Source organism: Xiphophorus hellerii, chromosome 1, assembly GCF_003331165.1.
Source record: "Xiphophorus hellerii strain 12219 chromosome 1, Xiphophorus_hellerii-4.1, whole genome shotgun sequence".
In the NCBI taxonomy this organism is placed as follows: Eukaryota; Metazoa; Chordata; class Actinopteri; order Cyprinodontiformes; family Poeciliidae; genus Xiphophorus; species Xiphophorus hellerii.
The window spans coordinates 26353715-26369944 of NC_045672.1; the positions used below are offsets into that span (position 1 = coordinate 26353715).

At 39.8% G+C, this 16230-nt stretch overlaps 1 protein-coding gene across 1 annotated transcript; it reads left to right on the plus strand.

The window, feature by feature from the left end:
- Positions 1–6503: 6503 nt before the first annotated feature.
- Positions 6504–15774, plus strand: scrt2 (scratch family zinc finger 2). Its single transcript, XM_032553503.1, has 2 exons — positions 6504–7216; positions 11468–15774. The coding sequence occupies exons 1-2, from the start codon at positions 7057–7059 to the stop codon at positions 12265–12267; spliced, it is 960 nt and encodes a 319-aa protein (XP_032409394.1). The 5' UTR covers positions 6504–7056; the 3' UTR covers positions 12268–15774.
- The last annotated feature ends 456 nt before the right edge of the window (positions 15775–16230 follow it).

Consider the following 16230-nt stretch of genomic DNA (forward strand, 5'->3'; position numbering starts at 1 on the left):
CTTAATTGCCCTATTTACTGAACAGTTGCCTGTGGACAACAAATGCACACACGCTCCGAGATTCATACAGGACAACAGGCAGACACAAGCCAAATAGGGCATGAGTGATACACTGAACTGTCTGACAAACAGCATTAGATCCAGGATGACTTGGAAGGAAGTTAATGTCCTTTCATACTTCATATTAGGCTATAAATCAACAGAACAACGTTTTATAACTGAATTCATGACGTTCTTCACTGAGGCATGTCTCATGCAGTGCTGTGAAAAACGATTTGCCTCCCCTACACAGTTCTTCTGTTTTTGCTTTTTTTGTCGCACTTAAATGTTTCAGAGGCTTTGGGACTCCAGCGGATCACAGCGAGAGCCGTTATACACAAATGGAGAAAACATGGAACAGCGATGAACCTTGACAGGAGGGGACAGCTTACCAAAATCCAGGAGGTCACAAAACAACCCAGGAGAACATCTAAAGAACTTCACTCCACAGTCAGATGTCAATAGGTTATGGCATCTTAAAGTTTTACAAAACAAACGTAAACTTACAGGTTTTAGCATTAAAAAAGACTTGAAACCGAGAGCATGGGGACAGTTCTTGGCAAAAAGCCATCCGACACAGAACAATGAAAAATTAGAATTTTAACTACAAAGGCAGAGGTGGAAAGTGATGAAGGAACAAAATAAACTAATCAGGGGGAAATGTGTAGAGGCTGAGGCAAGCAGGGAGACTATCGGGTTAAGCACTGGTGGGCTGAGTGAAGCTGATGAGACTGATGGAGCAGAATAATAAACACAGAAAAACCTAAAACAAGACTCAAAACTCCAGAAAGGAAAAAATGATAAAATAAAAACTCAAACTTGAAATACCTTCAAAAATACAAGAAACTAAACAACAAGAATAAAGGTGCAAACATAAAAGAATGAACTAATATGGGAACCCTACACAAACACAATGATACACACAGAGAAAATCTGGTAAGACCCAAAAATAATGATGGTGGCCTAATCAAAGTCCAAATTTACATCTGATTGAAATCTGTCTTCCCATGCACACAGAAAATAGTAGTTTCAATTCTGCAAGGAAGAGTGGGATAAAAGTTCTCAGCAGGAATATAAATGACTTATTACCAATTTTCAGTCATTGCCCTCAAAGGTGGCACAACCAAGTTATCAGGTTTAGGGAATAATTAATTTTTTTACATGGGGACAAATTGGTTCTGGTGTCATTTTTTTCTGCCATAATAGATTAAAAAATAATTATTTTATATTTCATCTTTTTTTAAAATATGCTTGAAGGTCTGAAATTTCTACTGTGACAAAATGAGCCGAATTTATTTGCATATTAATAGTTCTCTACACAAGCATAAAGCTCTGGAAAAAATTGAGACCACTTAAAATGATCCGTTTCTCTGATTCAACCTTTTACAGGTATATGGTTGAGTAAAATGAGCATTGTTCTTCTACTCTATGAACTACTGACAACATGTCTCCAAAATTCAAGCAAAACTTTAGTATTTATTTGCAAGAAATGAGAAATGGTCAAAATAATGAAAAAAATGCAGGGCTTTCAGGTCTCAAATAATGCAAAGAAAACAAGTTGATATTCATTTAGAAACAACAATATTAATGTTTTAATTCAGGAAGAGTTCAGAAATCAATATTTGCTAAAATAACCAGGAGGTTTTCAATGGGTCCAGTGCTGTGGGCTCTTCATTTTTTCCAAAGGTGTATATGTTTATTTTATATATTTATATGTAAAGTTATCATGAAAATCTACAATCTAGCATTGGTTTGCAGGATTTTGTTTTTGTTTTTTGCTTGATTTTAGTGAGATCTGACCAATAAATTATTGGAAATATATGTAATTAATTATTACGCTGGCTTTTCACCAATTTATAATCTGTTCAGTCTTACAGGATTACTATCAACCTGTCCAGGGACTGAAGGTGGAAATTAGCAGTTTTAGATTTTAAAAGTTTCTCTCCTTTTAAAAGGTTAATGAAATGTTGCACAATGTTGTGTCTGTGTAAAATGAAAATAAGGAAATGTTATTTTAGGTGTAATTTTCTGCTTTAAAAAACTGGTCTCTAAATTTAAACTTTGTAATGATTAGCATGCCTTGCCATTTTAAATGGCTTTGTATGCCTCTAAAAAAGCCTCAGTCAAGTGACCCTGTAAGCAAGAGTGAGGTGAATTATAGATGAATACACTTAATGGACTTTTAGTTTCTCTTCCCTTAGCCCAGAAAGCCCTGGTTGTCTTTATATAAGCGATGCTAAGCATGCAGCGCTAAAGTGTCAGGGTTTATGCAGATGAATACATGTTTTTATTTATTCTATACGTAAGACTTGTCATTTAATTTGCTGAAAGTTTAAATATTGAACAGGCTTCAGGTGTCTATAAATAGAAATGGCAAACTGACTTGTAGATGAGGAAAAGGTAAGCAGTGTCTCTTGTGTGAAACAGCAAATCAACCATCCTGATCTCATTCATTTGGCCAGCCAGGTCACATTTCCATAACCCTGGAGGGTGATGCAGGATATTAATGAGGCTGATATTCACAGCTTCCCCTCTTCTGACCACACTACAGATTTTTACATCCTGTTCCAGCACAGCAGAGTAAAAATCCTTACTCTGGCCTGAAAGAGGGCAGCGACTGTGGAAACGCCCAGTCACCACATCTCAATGTGAGGATATTGGAACTTATCTAACTTATCGATGAGTTGCTGATATGATTATTTAGGAGTAAATGATCATATGCAATGAAATAATTGCTTCAAAACAGGTTTATGAAGGCATGGACTGGTGGCTGTTTCACCCTATTTCACCTGTTGACAGCAGCGACAAACACCAGTCTCCTCCAAAGAAATAATAGGATAAACAAGGTGCAGAAACTAATTATAAAATGTTCAGCATAACTGTTTAAGTGTGCTGATTTGTGCTTTTACATTACATTACAACGTCTAATTCCTTAACTGAATTTAAACACATCAACTCCATGCAAGGAAAATACATTGAATGTTGCACGGTGTAACATGAAACTATTTCAAGCTGTAAATATCTTACAAAGAACAGTTCAACATCTTATCCAGAATGTGAAGGAGGGACTGCAAACGTACCCAGACATAAACCATGCATCAATCAATGTTTTTTATGCATATTTTACATCGCATCAGAGGTTGATGAAAATGGCAAAATTCAAAACAACTTTCTCAAATTAGCAAAAAAATCCATTTGAGGTGGTTTGTAGCTCTTTTGACAAAAATAATTAATGTGTCAATGGGAAGATCATAACACATTTGCCAAAAAAGTTCTAACTTTGCAAACATTTACTTCACATGACTGATAAATTGCATTTCTTTCTCTAGGTCTCCAGATAGCATGTAACAAACATCACCCAAACTAGTTTCCTATTACAGAAAAATTACAACATGCCTGACACAACAACACATTCTGTAAAACCGTTCTCCAGTTTCATGGTCCATGCTAGTTTCAAACCTTTACTTCCTGTTTGTTGCAGCCATGTGTAGCGTCAACTTCTGGCGAAATGACACTTTGCATAGTCTGGTTGATTCACTCCAAACTAGTGGGTGGAAATGCCTAATTCACATTTTCTTTTGTTTTGCATCATTTTAAAAGTATGATTGAAATTTGTATTGTTGTTAGATAGAAACATAGATATAGCTGTCCCCTTAATTTTGTCTCTCTTCATTAGTTTCTCTTGATTGAAGCAAACTGGAAACATGGCAGGACGCCACTTTAAGAGTATTTTCACACCTGATAGTCCTGTAGACTGGGTTGCAACATTTGTTACATTTTCAGCTGGTGAGGTTCACTTCCACACCCAATGTGTCAAACAAACTTTTTGAAAAACCTGTTTCCCTCCTTGCCTGTGGTGGCGCTGCACCAAGAACTACTGAAGGAACGACACAAAAACCTCTGAACAAGACATTCCTTCTTCACAAAATGTGAACAAAAATAGAGTTTGATTAAAGTGGACTAAACAGGCTGCAGTGAATGGACACAAAACATATCAAACTATGATTTCTGTGTACTGTCACACCCCTACTAGCATTACCAAAGTAGTGGAAATGAATGGAAATATCATGTACTGCAAGTCTGAAAATATTGAAAAAATTACAATGTGTAACGCATTTCCTTACAAGATGATTCAAATAAAAACAAAACTAAACTGCACTTCAGCTAATTGTTTTCAACCCTTTCCTTCACCCATCTTGTTCTTGCCCCTGCACTACATGCCAGGCTTGGTGACATCAACTTGTTCCGTAATGTACAATCACATAACTGCGATAAATGCTCACTGCGGTGATTTAACATCGCTGGCCCCCACTCGGCTCCAGCTGCGTCCGAGCTGCAGGGTCACTGTAGGTGGTGTGGATGATTTAGAGCGACCCAGGTGGAAGGGCAGGCCCTTGTGTCAGAGGAAATCTATGAGGCCTTCAACCAGATTCAAGCACTTTACCAAAACGTAAATAAATTAAATCAATAAATCTCTTAAAGCTGGAGTATATAATACTCTTTTTATTGTAAACCTGAGTGTTTTTTTTTAATTCCTGCATTTCTATCAGGTACATCCTAGTAAAAGTAAATTTATTTCAGTAATGTAATTCAAAAAGTGCATTTTGGGTTCTCAGTAGGAACAATAAATGACAACCAATGAGCTACAGCACAATCATAGTGCATCGTATCAATCGCAACTGGGAAATGGTCAATGTTGTACTGCAGACCATGCATAGTTGAAGCACTAAAATCATCAGTCTGCTGAATTTGTGGCACAATCAATAAAAATGCCGTCCAGAGGCACATTGACATGTGGCAGGAGGAAGCTGGAATCGAACCTACAACCTTCCAATCACAAGACAACTACTCTACCCACACAGCCACAGTCGCCCCAATCTAACTAGCTAACTAGCTGCTAACAAGGGTATGTTAGCAGGTCATAAGCGCTAGCCTCAACCACATTGAATTGCATTGAAGATGTCTAATGACTGAAAGAAAACTGAAACTGAAAGAAAAGTCCAGCAAGAAAAATAAACTGCATAGAATACGTGAGAATAAATTGTCCTGCCAAGACAAAATTTAAGACTTGAGATTAACATATTTAAGGCCAACTTATGGTTTTTCCTGAATTTAATCCATTTTTAAGACCTTAATTTTAAATACATAAATGTAAGACTTTTTAAGGCTCTCCGAACACCATGGATATTAAAATCTCGTTCCACTCGTGTTGGGTTTTTTAGGTATAGCTACAGCCGTAATACTAATAATCTTGCTGCACGTCACCTATTTGAAAATTTTTGGCCAACTCCAAAGTTTTTACCATAATTCTGAGTTTAATAAAACAATAGAAAAAAATATGTAACAGATGCAAACTGACTTTACTTGCTAAGTTTTTTCACCAATTCTTGTTTAATAGTTAGTGGTTATATATAATTCCAGCAGGGTTTGAGGTAACCAAATCTTTTGCATCTTTGACAGGGTCAGCGTCTAACGTAGCTGAACCACTGGTGCAGGATTATTTGGCATCAGGTAACATTCAGAGAGTCTTGCCAACTTCTGATCACTTTGAAAACTGTCACTGCAAAGAAAAAAATTAAACATATTCAGCTTGATGATGACTTAATGTGGATTTTCTGTCCAGCTTGTTGAATATTGACTCAACAGAATGAAAATGAAATGCAATTAAATGTTAATATTAATGTTATTATGATCGTCAGGCAAAATGACGGACAGTGAAAAAGTCTAGCATGACTTTTGTATACCAATTTAAGGTATGTTTAGCCAAAGGAGTAGAAAGAAGTGAGGAGACACAAGTGTTTCCTGTTGATTCAGGTTAATCAAACAGGTGCATCATTTCTATTTTATTAAAAATAACGCTTTACCTGTTCTGCCTACACACTGAAAGACACAAATAAACTCTATACCAGCAAATTCATTTACACAAATACATGCCAAGAGATACTGTATGTGGCCAATTTAGAAAGCACAGATCTAATTCTGGATTTCACCCTAATCAAAAAAGATGTAATTAATTAATCAGATAATTCACTGCCACGCATGGCAGGACACACATCTGTGCAGCAGTAATGGGGAGGGAGACGGCAGCGCTGAGCTGAGCAGCTCTCAGACTCCTCAACGGTGCAGGAATCCAGTTCAACTTTAAAAGAAAAAGGAGCTGGACTCTTAAACAGAAACTCAGTGCCTGCTGTTGGTTTGTGAGTTCAGTGCGGTGCGACCACGGGAAGGAAAGATTTGAGGCTATTTGAGGAAACAGAGATGACTTGAGGGAGGCAGAGCCGGTGCAAGACAAACATAAACTGTGCCACTTCATCTGAAGACAATGGGGGACAGGACACCGAGTGTGCTCTCATCCACATCTCCATTGTCTGCCCATCTCTTTTACTCCTCCTCTGAGCATGGAGCATAAGCGGGGTGAAAGGAGGAGGGGAAGAGAGGAGGGTGAGCAGCAGGGGGTTGGGGGGTCTGGCTGTGTTCTTTCTCCTCTGTCTGTGTGCGAATGCACAGACGGTTCAGTAGTAATTTGATGTGTGTCCCTGGGGACATTTGATGGATTAAAGCTAAGCAGCTCCATTTCGCAGCACCACCTGATCTTCCTCTGCCTGTGCCCCATATAAAGGCTGGCGTGATTGCTGATCTCAGCTAGTCTGACAGTCTCTCTCTCTCTCTCTGTTGCACTCTCTCCCTCCTCTCTCTCTGTCTGTCTCCATCTCTTCTCTTCCTCACTGGTCTCTTAAGCCTGCTGCATCACAGGAGCTATCCAGTGCTGAACAGGATTGCTTTTATTTTTTATTTTTTTATTTTTTCTGGGGGACGCTGGGGGAACCAAACCCAGCACTGCCATCAGCCTCGTACTCCGCCGGTTTCCATCTTTTTTTTCCTTTCTAGTCTTATGTTTCTGACCACATCAACCACAAGGATTTACCGTCAAGCCAGCTCCGCTTGTTTGCGTCCTCAGAGGGTCTTTTATTTTTTCTCATGCGTTTCTCTCAGCCCCGTGTTTTCATCCACTGAAACATGCCCCGCTCTTTTTTGGTGAAGAAAATCAAGCTTGATGATTTTTCTTCGTCCAATGTGGCCAACTCGAACCATCATCACCACCTGGACGACTCGTTCACTTTTGCCCGCTCCATCACAGACTCGGTGACCAGTCTCGGGGTTCGCCTCAGCGAGAATGGTGAGTTGCAACATGCCTCTAGTTAAAGACGTCCTGTAAACAAGCTCTGCCGCTAATTTCACCATGCCTGGTTTTTCATTTGCTGGACGAGATTTTTTATTTGAGTCAGCTAAAACGACCGAAACTGTGTAAATTAATGTGACACGTTACATGCATCCAGCTGATTTTCCGCACCAACATCCAAAATAATCCGCTTCCGAGGCACCCCACCCCCATCGCCGTGCTCCCAGACTTTTGTTTTTTGACTCCGGCGAAGGACAGACACAATTCAGGTCACAGCCACGGATTAGTTTATGTAAATAGGGAAGCAAACATGTGTCTAATCAGGAGAGCTGGGATACGTATTTGTAGAACTGCTAGAGCCCTGTGGTGGACAAACACATGCAAGGCTGGCAATTTCTGCTCATCATGTGGAGTAAAAAATTCATGAATATAAGAGATGAGTATCAGATGATACATTTGTCCTTAGCTGTTATTGTCCTTGAGTCCCATCATGGTCCGATCCTCCCTTGCCCCCCTCTCCCCATCCAAATGGAGCATACACACAGTCTCCCCACCCCCATCGCTCTGCTACATCTTTCTCTTCCTTCCGGGCATTTGAAAACTAGCAGGGGTTAGAGTTTCAGCCGAGCAGGCCTATTGCCGCCACAAGAGACATCAACACACTGTACAGTGGAGCTGGGAGGGAGGCAGGGAGCTGAAGGAGCACCGAAATGAGGAAGAATAAGGATAGAAAAATGCTAGGGGCAGCAATGAGGCAAATCACATGACAGGAGGTCGTACAGTAAACACGGAGACGAGGCGCATAACTGCGCTGTGGTCAACGCTCGGACTGGCCGGGCTTCCGGTCAGAGGCGAGGGGCGACCTTCACTTTTGCAGCCTGCTTTGGGATCGTCGCTTCCATTTTGTGGCCACGTTTTGGTGGGCCACATGAGAGCCTTTGTTGTGATTCCCCAAGTCGTTTAAGCAGAAGGAGAGGAGTCACAGAGCACAGCTAGACCCTGTTGATGATGCCCACCTGTTATTCAGCCATTTCACTGACAAGGTGAAATTTTAAGCAACCAGATTACAATTATTCTTATTGTTTTGAAAAAAGAAAAGACCCAGCAAATATTCAAAATAAGCAATAAACCAACATCTAAAACTCAAGATATATAAAGGAAGATATGTAGTGATAAAATAGCTATTTATCCTCACAAAGATGTGTTTTTGCAAGTGCTGAATTAAAATTATTCTTCCTGCACTTAACAATCCATTTGTACAGTTTTAGTCACTCTATTGTTCTTCTCTCTATTGTTCAACGGCATGAAAAGTAAGCACTTTTATTAACAGAAGAAAAGAACAATAAGTCACCATAATAATCTGGACAAAAAGCTTTTCATCTGAAAGAAAGAATTATCATTTTCCGCTGAGTCCAAAATAAAGGAAATAAAATAAAAGATTTCTCAGCGCAGCTGAAAAGCCTAACGTCAGCACTTCTGCTGCTCCGGGAGATTTTCTTTCCCCCCATTGTGGAGACATTTGACTTGAGTGTCTGTCGAACAACAAAGAGGGGTGGCTGAGAGGGTCCATTAATTACATGCTTGCTTTGCATTACAGAAATGAGTCTATGAGCTGTAAAGGCTGATACAGCGCGAGTCCTAAATGGTGAGCTTCGTGTCTGACCTTGAGTAATTGAAACACGGTAAACACCTCTGCGTACAGTGATAGCGCACGCAGCTTTTTGTTGGCGAGAATAATAAAAAAATATATACCTCGCTATAATGCAGAGCAAACACTCTCTGTGCCTGCTGCTAATGTGGCTGTAAAACAGGTGGATTTAGCTGCTCATCACTTCTGCAACAGCAGCATTTATGCATTTAGCAGCAGCTGTAGGAACGAAGCTGACAAACAGATCCATTTGTTTGGTTTTTAGAAAGAAAGTGACTCCGTCTCACAGACAAACGCCATCTGTGCGGTTTAAACCCGTGAAGCCATGCAGTGCAGCATAATGCCGCGTGCACAGGCCTGTAGTTTCCTTGTCCCCGGGTGTCACGGTCACGTCTTTGACAAAGGGGCTGTGCGAACCGAAACCCTTGGGAATGGAGAAGCAGTAGTAAGAGAGCACTTAAGCTGATTTCTTAATGGCTTGTTTCTTGAAAGCACTTCAGCAAGCTCGCTGCTGCAGACAGGTGACCCTCTTTGGAAACATGGTGCGTGATGCCATGTCTCACATTATCAGTCCTCCAGCAAACTCCATTCAATAAACTATTATTGTGTCTCTAAGACACTTGATCTGTTCCACGCTATTATTTCTATCTTCTCCAGCATTGGACTCTACCAACAGCTGCACTATTTTACAGATGATAGGTTATTGATCAGTTCAAAACTTTGAATTTCATTAAAAAGCAGTCAATACCTAATTTCCACTGCTTGCTGCACGCAGCGCTTAGGAATGCCTTTTTTCTGCAGTTATGCACTATTTGTCTCAGGAAAAGAAATTCGCCACATTTTGAGTTTGCACTTGAAAAATATCAACCCAGAAGTTGGAATGCATTTAGTTTTTTATTGAGCTGCACACCGTTTCAGCATCTATCAACCTCTGTTTGGGTTCATTTAGCTGCCAGCAAGCCTTTTAGCTGCTCTGTCTCCGAGCTGCAGAGGTAAAAACGAAGGACCAGAATTATGCTGACCAAAATGCATCCTATAGTGGACATGTTGAAGGAAACACAAAAACAGCTCACAGTGTGCTGTGGCTACCTGCACCGTCTTAAACCCTGCTTATCGCAGAACTAAAACGTCAACATGATATAAGCAGGTTAGTTTAAACTATGTCCTGCATACTATAATGTGATGCAATCATGTGCCCACTGTCGCCACATGCTTGATTCAGAGGAAGAACTGCTATATCACCGACTTGCAGGAATAGCAGTTCTATTTCTTGGCATCATAAATGGGTAATATCATATTATAATAATGAATTGGACCTACTAGAAATTATTTTTGTGATAAAATGGTTGCAGATAAAAATGTTTCAATGAAAATGTAAACTATGATAAATTCTGAAAATCAGTTTATATCCTACATGATAAACTTCCCTCAGTCATTATGAGAATCTAACAATATAATTCAGAAAAATATCAATTTGCCACAGCTCATAGCTTTCCAACTTTAGTTTTAAAACAGCTTTATTGAGAAAGGATGAGTGTCAAGGACAAGCTGGATGGCAGTGAGAAGCAACAAGTGGGGCAGGGGCAGCGCTGAGTTACTCTATGCTTCATTCTTGAATCTCACATTTAAAGACATTTAAAGCAAAGAATGATAAGACAAAATCAGAGGAGGACCAATAAATCAGCCCAATTTTTTTTAATTTCCAGAAACTGATCTTTTCTACCTCTGCATAGATCTAAAAATCAGCCACCGTCCCAGTCAGAGAGGGGCTGACAGACTGGCCCACCAGGCCATGTCTGCATGTGTGAAGTTAACAATATTCACCCCACTGTTTCCAACTTAGTGACTTTCTTGCTATATTTAGTGACATTTCAGGCAAAAAAAATCTGCATCAGCCAAACTCAGAATTGGCAGCTCTGGTTTTTTTAAAGATTGGTGATCGGTCGGATAGGTGCATTTATCATTTAATGTGAAAAATTTCTTACATTGAGAATACAGATTTATCGTTTTCTTGATAAATTTCAATTAATAACAAACAAAACAAAACAGTATTATCAATACGTTTCTCCACTACTTGTTCTATGAAAGCATCAATAAATATCAGTAAATTTGAAAATATAATTAAATGCCGTTAGAGTATGCGGTTTAGTAAGTGGCGTCCTGAAGAAGCCTGCTTCAAATGGAAATGTTTTTTAAGAGCAGTATTTGTGTTTGTGGTGCTGAGCCATGCAGGTACAGCCATACAGTTACTTAAAAATTTGTTTTTTTAATCATACTTTTTATCGTTATCACAATAATAACATAAAATATTGGGATAAAATTCACCCATCCCTTTCCCTTGACAAAATATTTTAGTGGTTTACAGACAATAACTCCCATGGTGCAGCTGAATGATGGTAACCAGCCTAAATGTGTCATTTTTCTCACTCTTTCTGAGAATAACTGGAGTTTTAGTAAGAGATTCGGCGCTGCCACTCATCCTTTCACTACATTGAGAAAGGGCTGCCATCCAAGATTGAAATAATGTAATCACAGATGTGTCACCGTGTCCTCATCCATCACAACTTCTAGCCAACTGCGTTTGTTTGTCTCTTACACAGGATACATCCAGGATTACATCACACCATCTGTATACCAGGGGGAGAAGAAGATGGAGCATAAGCTGGCGTCGCCGGTGTCGGACCCCCTGTACACCCAGGTGAGCAGCGGAGAGGATTACTGCGACCCGGACTTGAAGCACCCCGACAGCCCGCAGTCCGGCATGACGGCGAGCGGCTTCTACACTGGTGAATCGGAGGCTCTGGCCGAGGGTTACACCATGGATGCCTTCTTCATCTCTGACGGGCGCTCCCGGCGAAAGGGAGAGGGCGAGGCTCGCGGGTCCAGCTCAAGAAGCAGCAGTGCGAACGGAGGGGTCCAGGAGCGGGGTGCCGGGGTGCCTCGCCACACCTGCAACGAGTGCGGGAAGACCTACGCCACCTCCTCCAATCTCAGCAGACACAAGCAGACGCACCGCAGCCTGGACAGCAAGATGGCCCGCAAGTGTCCCACCTGCAGCAAAGTGTACGTGTCCATGCCGGCATTGGCAATGCACATCCTCACCCACGACCTCAAGCACAAGTGCGACGTGTGCAGCAAGGCCTTCAGCCGGCCCTGGCTGCTGCAGGGCCACATGCGCTCTCACACGGGGGAGAAGCCCTTTGCCTGCGCCCACTGTGGCAAAGCCTTTGCTGACCGTTCAAACCTCCGCGCCCACATGCAAACACACTCTGCCTTCAAGCACTACAGATGCAAGCGCTGCAATAAGACCTTCGCTCTCAAGTCCTACCTGAACAAGCACTATGAGTCAGCTTGCTTCAAGGGCTCTGCGGACGAAGACGACTCTGGATCAGAGAACTAACACAAGAGAGAAGCAAAATTTCTGAACCCCTGTCGAAGGTTCACAACCAATAACCCTGGTCACTCTGCCCTCCATGCCTTTTTTCTTCCCTTTTTTTAGAAAGCAATATTTTCACTGAGATTACGTGAAGAAACTCTGATAACTGATTATGGCAAAGACAATTTCAAAAGATGCTGGATTTTTTTTCCCTGCACAGTAGCTAATCGTCCACAGAAACATACAATCAATCAACCTTTTCCCCCAAATAGAGACTGTAGATGGTAGTTGTACACAACTCAGCAACGTGTCCTCACACCAATGTGGGAACATGTAAACACACACACACACACACACCCCTACATGAATGCACACGCACACTTACAACACAATTATATATGAGGCCTGGCATGTGAATTTTTATCAATGACTATAATAATATTGATATCAATAGTAATAATATTTAGATTCCTGATATTTTATAGGAAATAGTAACAAAAACAAAAAAAAAACATAAAAAAGGACTAACAGTGTTCTTTTGTTTTTTAGAGACAAAATGACCTCTTGTATTTTTATGCTGCTTTTTATTTGCTAAGAATTGAATTCTTTTGCAACTGCCAACATAAACTTTTTACAAAAATGTGAACTATGACAGTATTTGCAAAAAAAGGGAGATCATTTTAAAAAGGTTAAAAAAAAGACCAACCCTCCTTTTTGTCCACACCAACGTTTCAATTCAACGGATGTTATTTTTCTATTTAATTTTTCTAAATTTATTTTTTTGTGCTTTTTATCTCTTGTTGATCAAAAGCTTCTTTGTAACTGTGGGTACATAAAACAGAGCTCATCTTAAATAAGCTATAAGACGACCATACGTCATTCAGATCAATTCTGCAGGAACAGCGATTTTAAAATGTTGGCCTGTTGAGCAGGTATTATTACTTCCACCATCCGATCCGATTCATACTCTCACCCTGATGCACAGACTTGGACAAAAAAACCAAACAAAAAAAAAACACACACACTCACAGAGAGCCAGACCAAATGATCTAATAAGTGCCATGAGCGGTTCACTCATCTATAGCAATTAAAACTCTTGTTGTTCTTCCTCCACCATGATGGCTAGCGTCAACGCCGCTGCCTCCATGGTGCCTCGTCCAGTCTTAATGAGTAATCTCGACCCCATATTTGAGGTGCTCCCCCCCCTCCACCAGTATTACCTCAGAGTGAACGTACGGACTCGCACACCCTCAGTTACAAAGTGACAAATTTTTGTGTTTGTCTGTTTTTATATGTCGCTCAAAGCTACGCCCATGGTTTAGTAGATGCATACCATCTATTTATCATGTAAATACTTTATTTATCCTCCTGTTTATCTATTTATTTATTTATTCATCCTATTTTTTGCTTATTTATTGAATACTTATTTATTATGTATTTATTTATTGTTTGTAATTTAAAAAAAACGAACATCCATTGACCTTGTAAGATGCTGCTGATCTTCAAAGAAAATGTTTATATGCATGAAAACTGTAGAGAGTCCATGGGACTTAGTTTTAAAGAGGAACAATGTACAGTACCAGTGCTAGAGGACTTCCAATGAATGAATGCAAAATTAGTTTTATGTTTTGTGGCAATAACATGACTGAAAAAGCAATTGACATGGAAAAACAATCACAGCTGTTCTGTTTTTGTTCAACTTAGGGCAATAAAAAGAAAACAATGACAAAAAATTATTGATTTTGTTTCCCAAAAGTCCTCCACCTCCTCACAGACGGAGATTTTTGGCCTCTTTTTTTTTGTCTTTCAATCTCAGGCAATAAGTTCTCAGAAGTGGTCTACACTGAAAATCAGAAAACAAAAAGGTCTCGGGTGTGCTAAAGTCGCAGACGCGCAACAGCAATAATGACGCCAAGATTAGCAGGTCATGAATCCATAACTGACACCGGGTCGCTATTTGTTCACCTAATAATTTTTATTCTACTTTAAAAACACAACAAGACAGTAATAATAATAATAAAGTATCTAAATACACCAAAGTGTGCAATGGTTTGAAGGAAGCTTATGTATTCTCTTTAAAACGATCTTGGCATTAACTTCCAGGGAAAAGAAAGTTTTTCAAATTGCTGTAATAAAATGACATGCAGCATTGCACTTCTAAACCGCAGCTCTATGGTTTTTTTGTTTCCTCTCCCCCATCCCTCCCCTACGCAGCAGCCGTCCTCACCCTGTCCCAACTGCCTCTGAACAGACGCGGCAAGCATTAGATGTGCTGAAGTGGGATTGGCGGAGGGTGGCGGAGTGTGGGAGGATAACAGGTGTTTGTAGACAGACTGCAGATAGGGAGCGTAATTGAGTCGGTGAGCGACCTCCAAGGGGAAGGTCAAGCACCAGCAGGCAAATGCACTGTCAGCTATTTGCATATTCCAAATGGATGGCACTATCGCAGTAATGCTGAGCTCGCTCTGGAAAAAAAAAAAAGCAACGCTGAGGAGGAGAAAGGAGAGCAAAGAGGAGCTTCTGTTCTATTTGTTCATCCTCTTCTCTCTGTTTCACCATCATCCTGTGTAGTGCTACAGCTGAATCACTGCATGAGAGCATCCAAACCACCTGTCTAATGATCAACGTGTAGGACACACAATCTGGAACATCGCTGTAATATTACACAAATGCAAAAAAAAAAAAATTGCTTCCAAAAGATTTTTTTTATGTTTTTCTATATTAACCTGCAAGAGGACAATAAAGTATCTCCAGAACATGGGGGATGTGTATTAAAATGACAAATACATGCACTGAGCATATTAAAATAGTAAATGCAGGCTTGCATCTGCACCTGGCAGTATTAAAAAACTATTTCCAGAAAAAAGGGGCACAACAAGCAAAAATATTGCATTTAGATGTAGGGAAACATTGTTCCTCTTTGATTTTGTAAATATATTTGTAAATATATCACAGCAATAATATCACAATGCATGTAGACATTTAAATGCTCTTTTTCTATCCATGTCTTTTTTTTTCTATTTAAAAAGAAAAGACAAATGCAGGTACCAATTGCAGTCTGGTTGGCCATGTGAATCAGGGAGCGTCTTGATTAAGAAACTATCTGTTATAAGTTAGAAAAACAACTTTCAACTCTGTGTTTTCTCAAAGATCTGATCATGTTGGGTATGATTTTTTTTTATTTCCTTTCTTTTTTTCTTTCTATTTATGTGCCCGGCTTGGCTGCGCAATGAAAAAGTGCCAAAAAGTATGATTTCCATGACAAAAGCCTTCAACATATGGTTGGCTGCTTGAAACCATCCATATGGTCCTCAAAGAAAAAAAAACTGATTAAGATTTTCCACCTTCTTACTCATTCTCTCTCTCTCTCTCTCACACTCTCCTTATCTCTCTCTCTTTCTCTCCGTTCCAGTATGAAGAAACTTAAGCCATGATTGCTGAGGGGTGTTTTCATTTATCTTGTTCTGCTACAATTAATAATGATGACAACAATAGCAATGATAACATTAATAAAAACAATAGCACAAGGAACCAGCAAGTCCACTTGTATTTCTTTTCAAATGCCCTAATTTATTTTTAATAAATTAGACTTTCTGTATTTTTGTACATTTCAAAACGAGAAAAAACTCCCATATCGTGCCTTGCAAAAGCATTTTGCTACCTTGCACCCAGAAAGTTTTAACTTTTTACTGCGACTTTATGTAATAGACAAACATAACATGGAGAGTAATTGCGAAGTGGACGCAAAATTAGGCATTGTTTTCTCTTTTAATATAGAAATTTGAGAAGGGTGGTGTTTGGAAGGAATATAGTCTCATTAGAATCAGACTATTTTTTTTTAGACATTATTGAATGCAATTCTAGATATACATTTATTTCCACTTTAAATTTGACTGCAAAAATTCCCCTTCAAACATTTTGGCTTGGCAATCAGCATGAGATTGAGTCGAGTGGCTTTTAGCCAATCAAATGATGGTCCTTTGATCA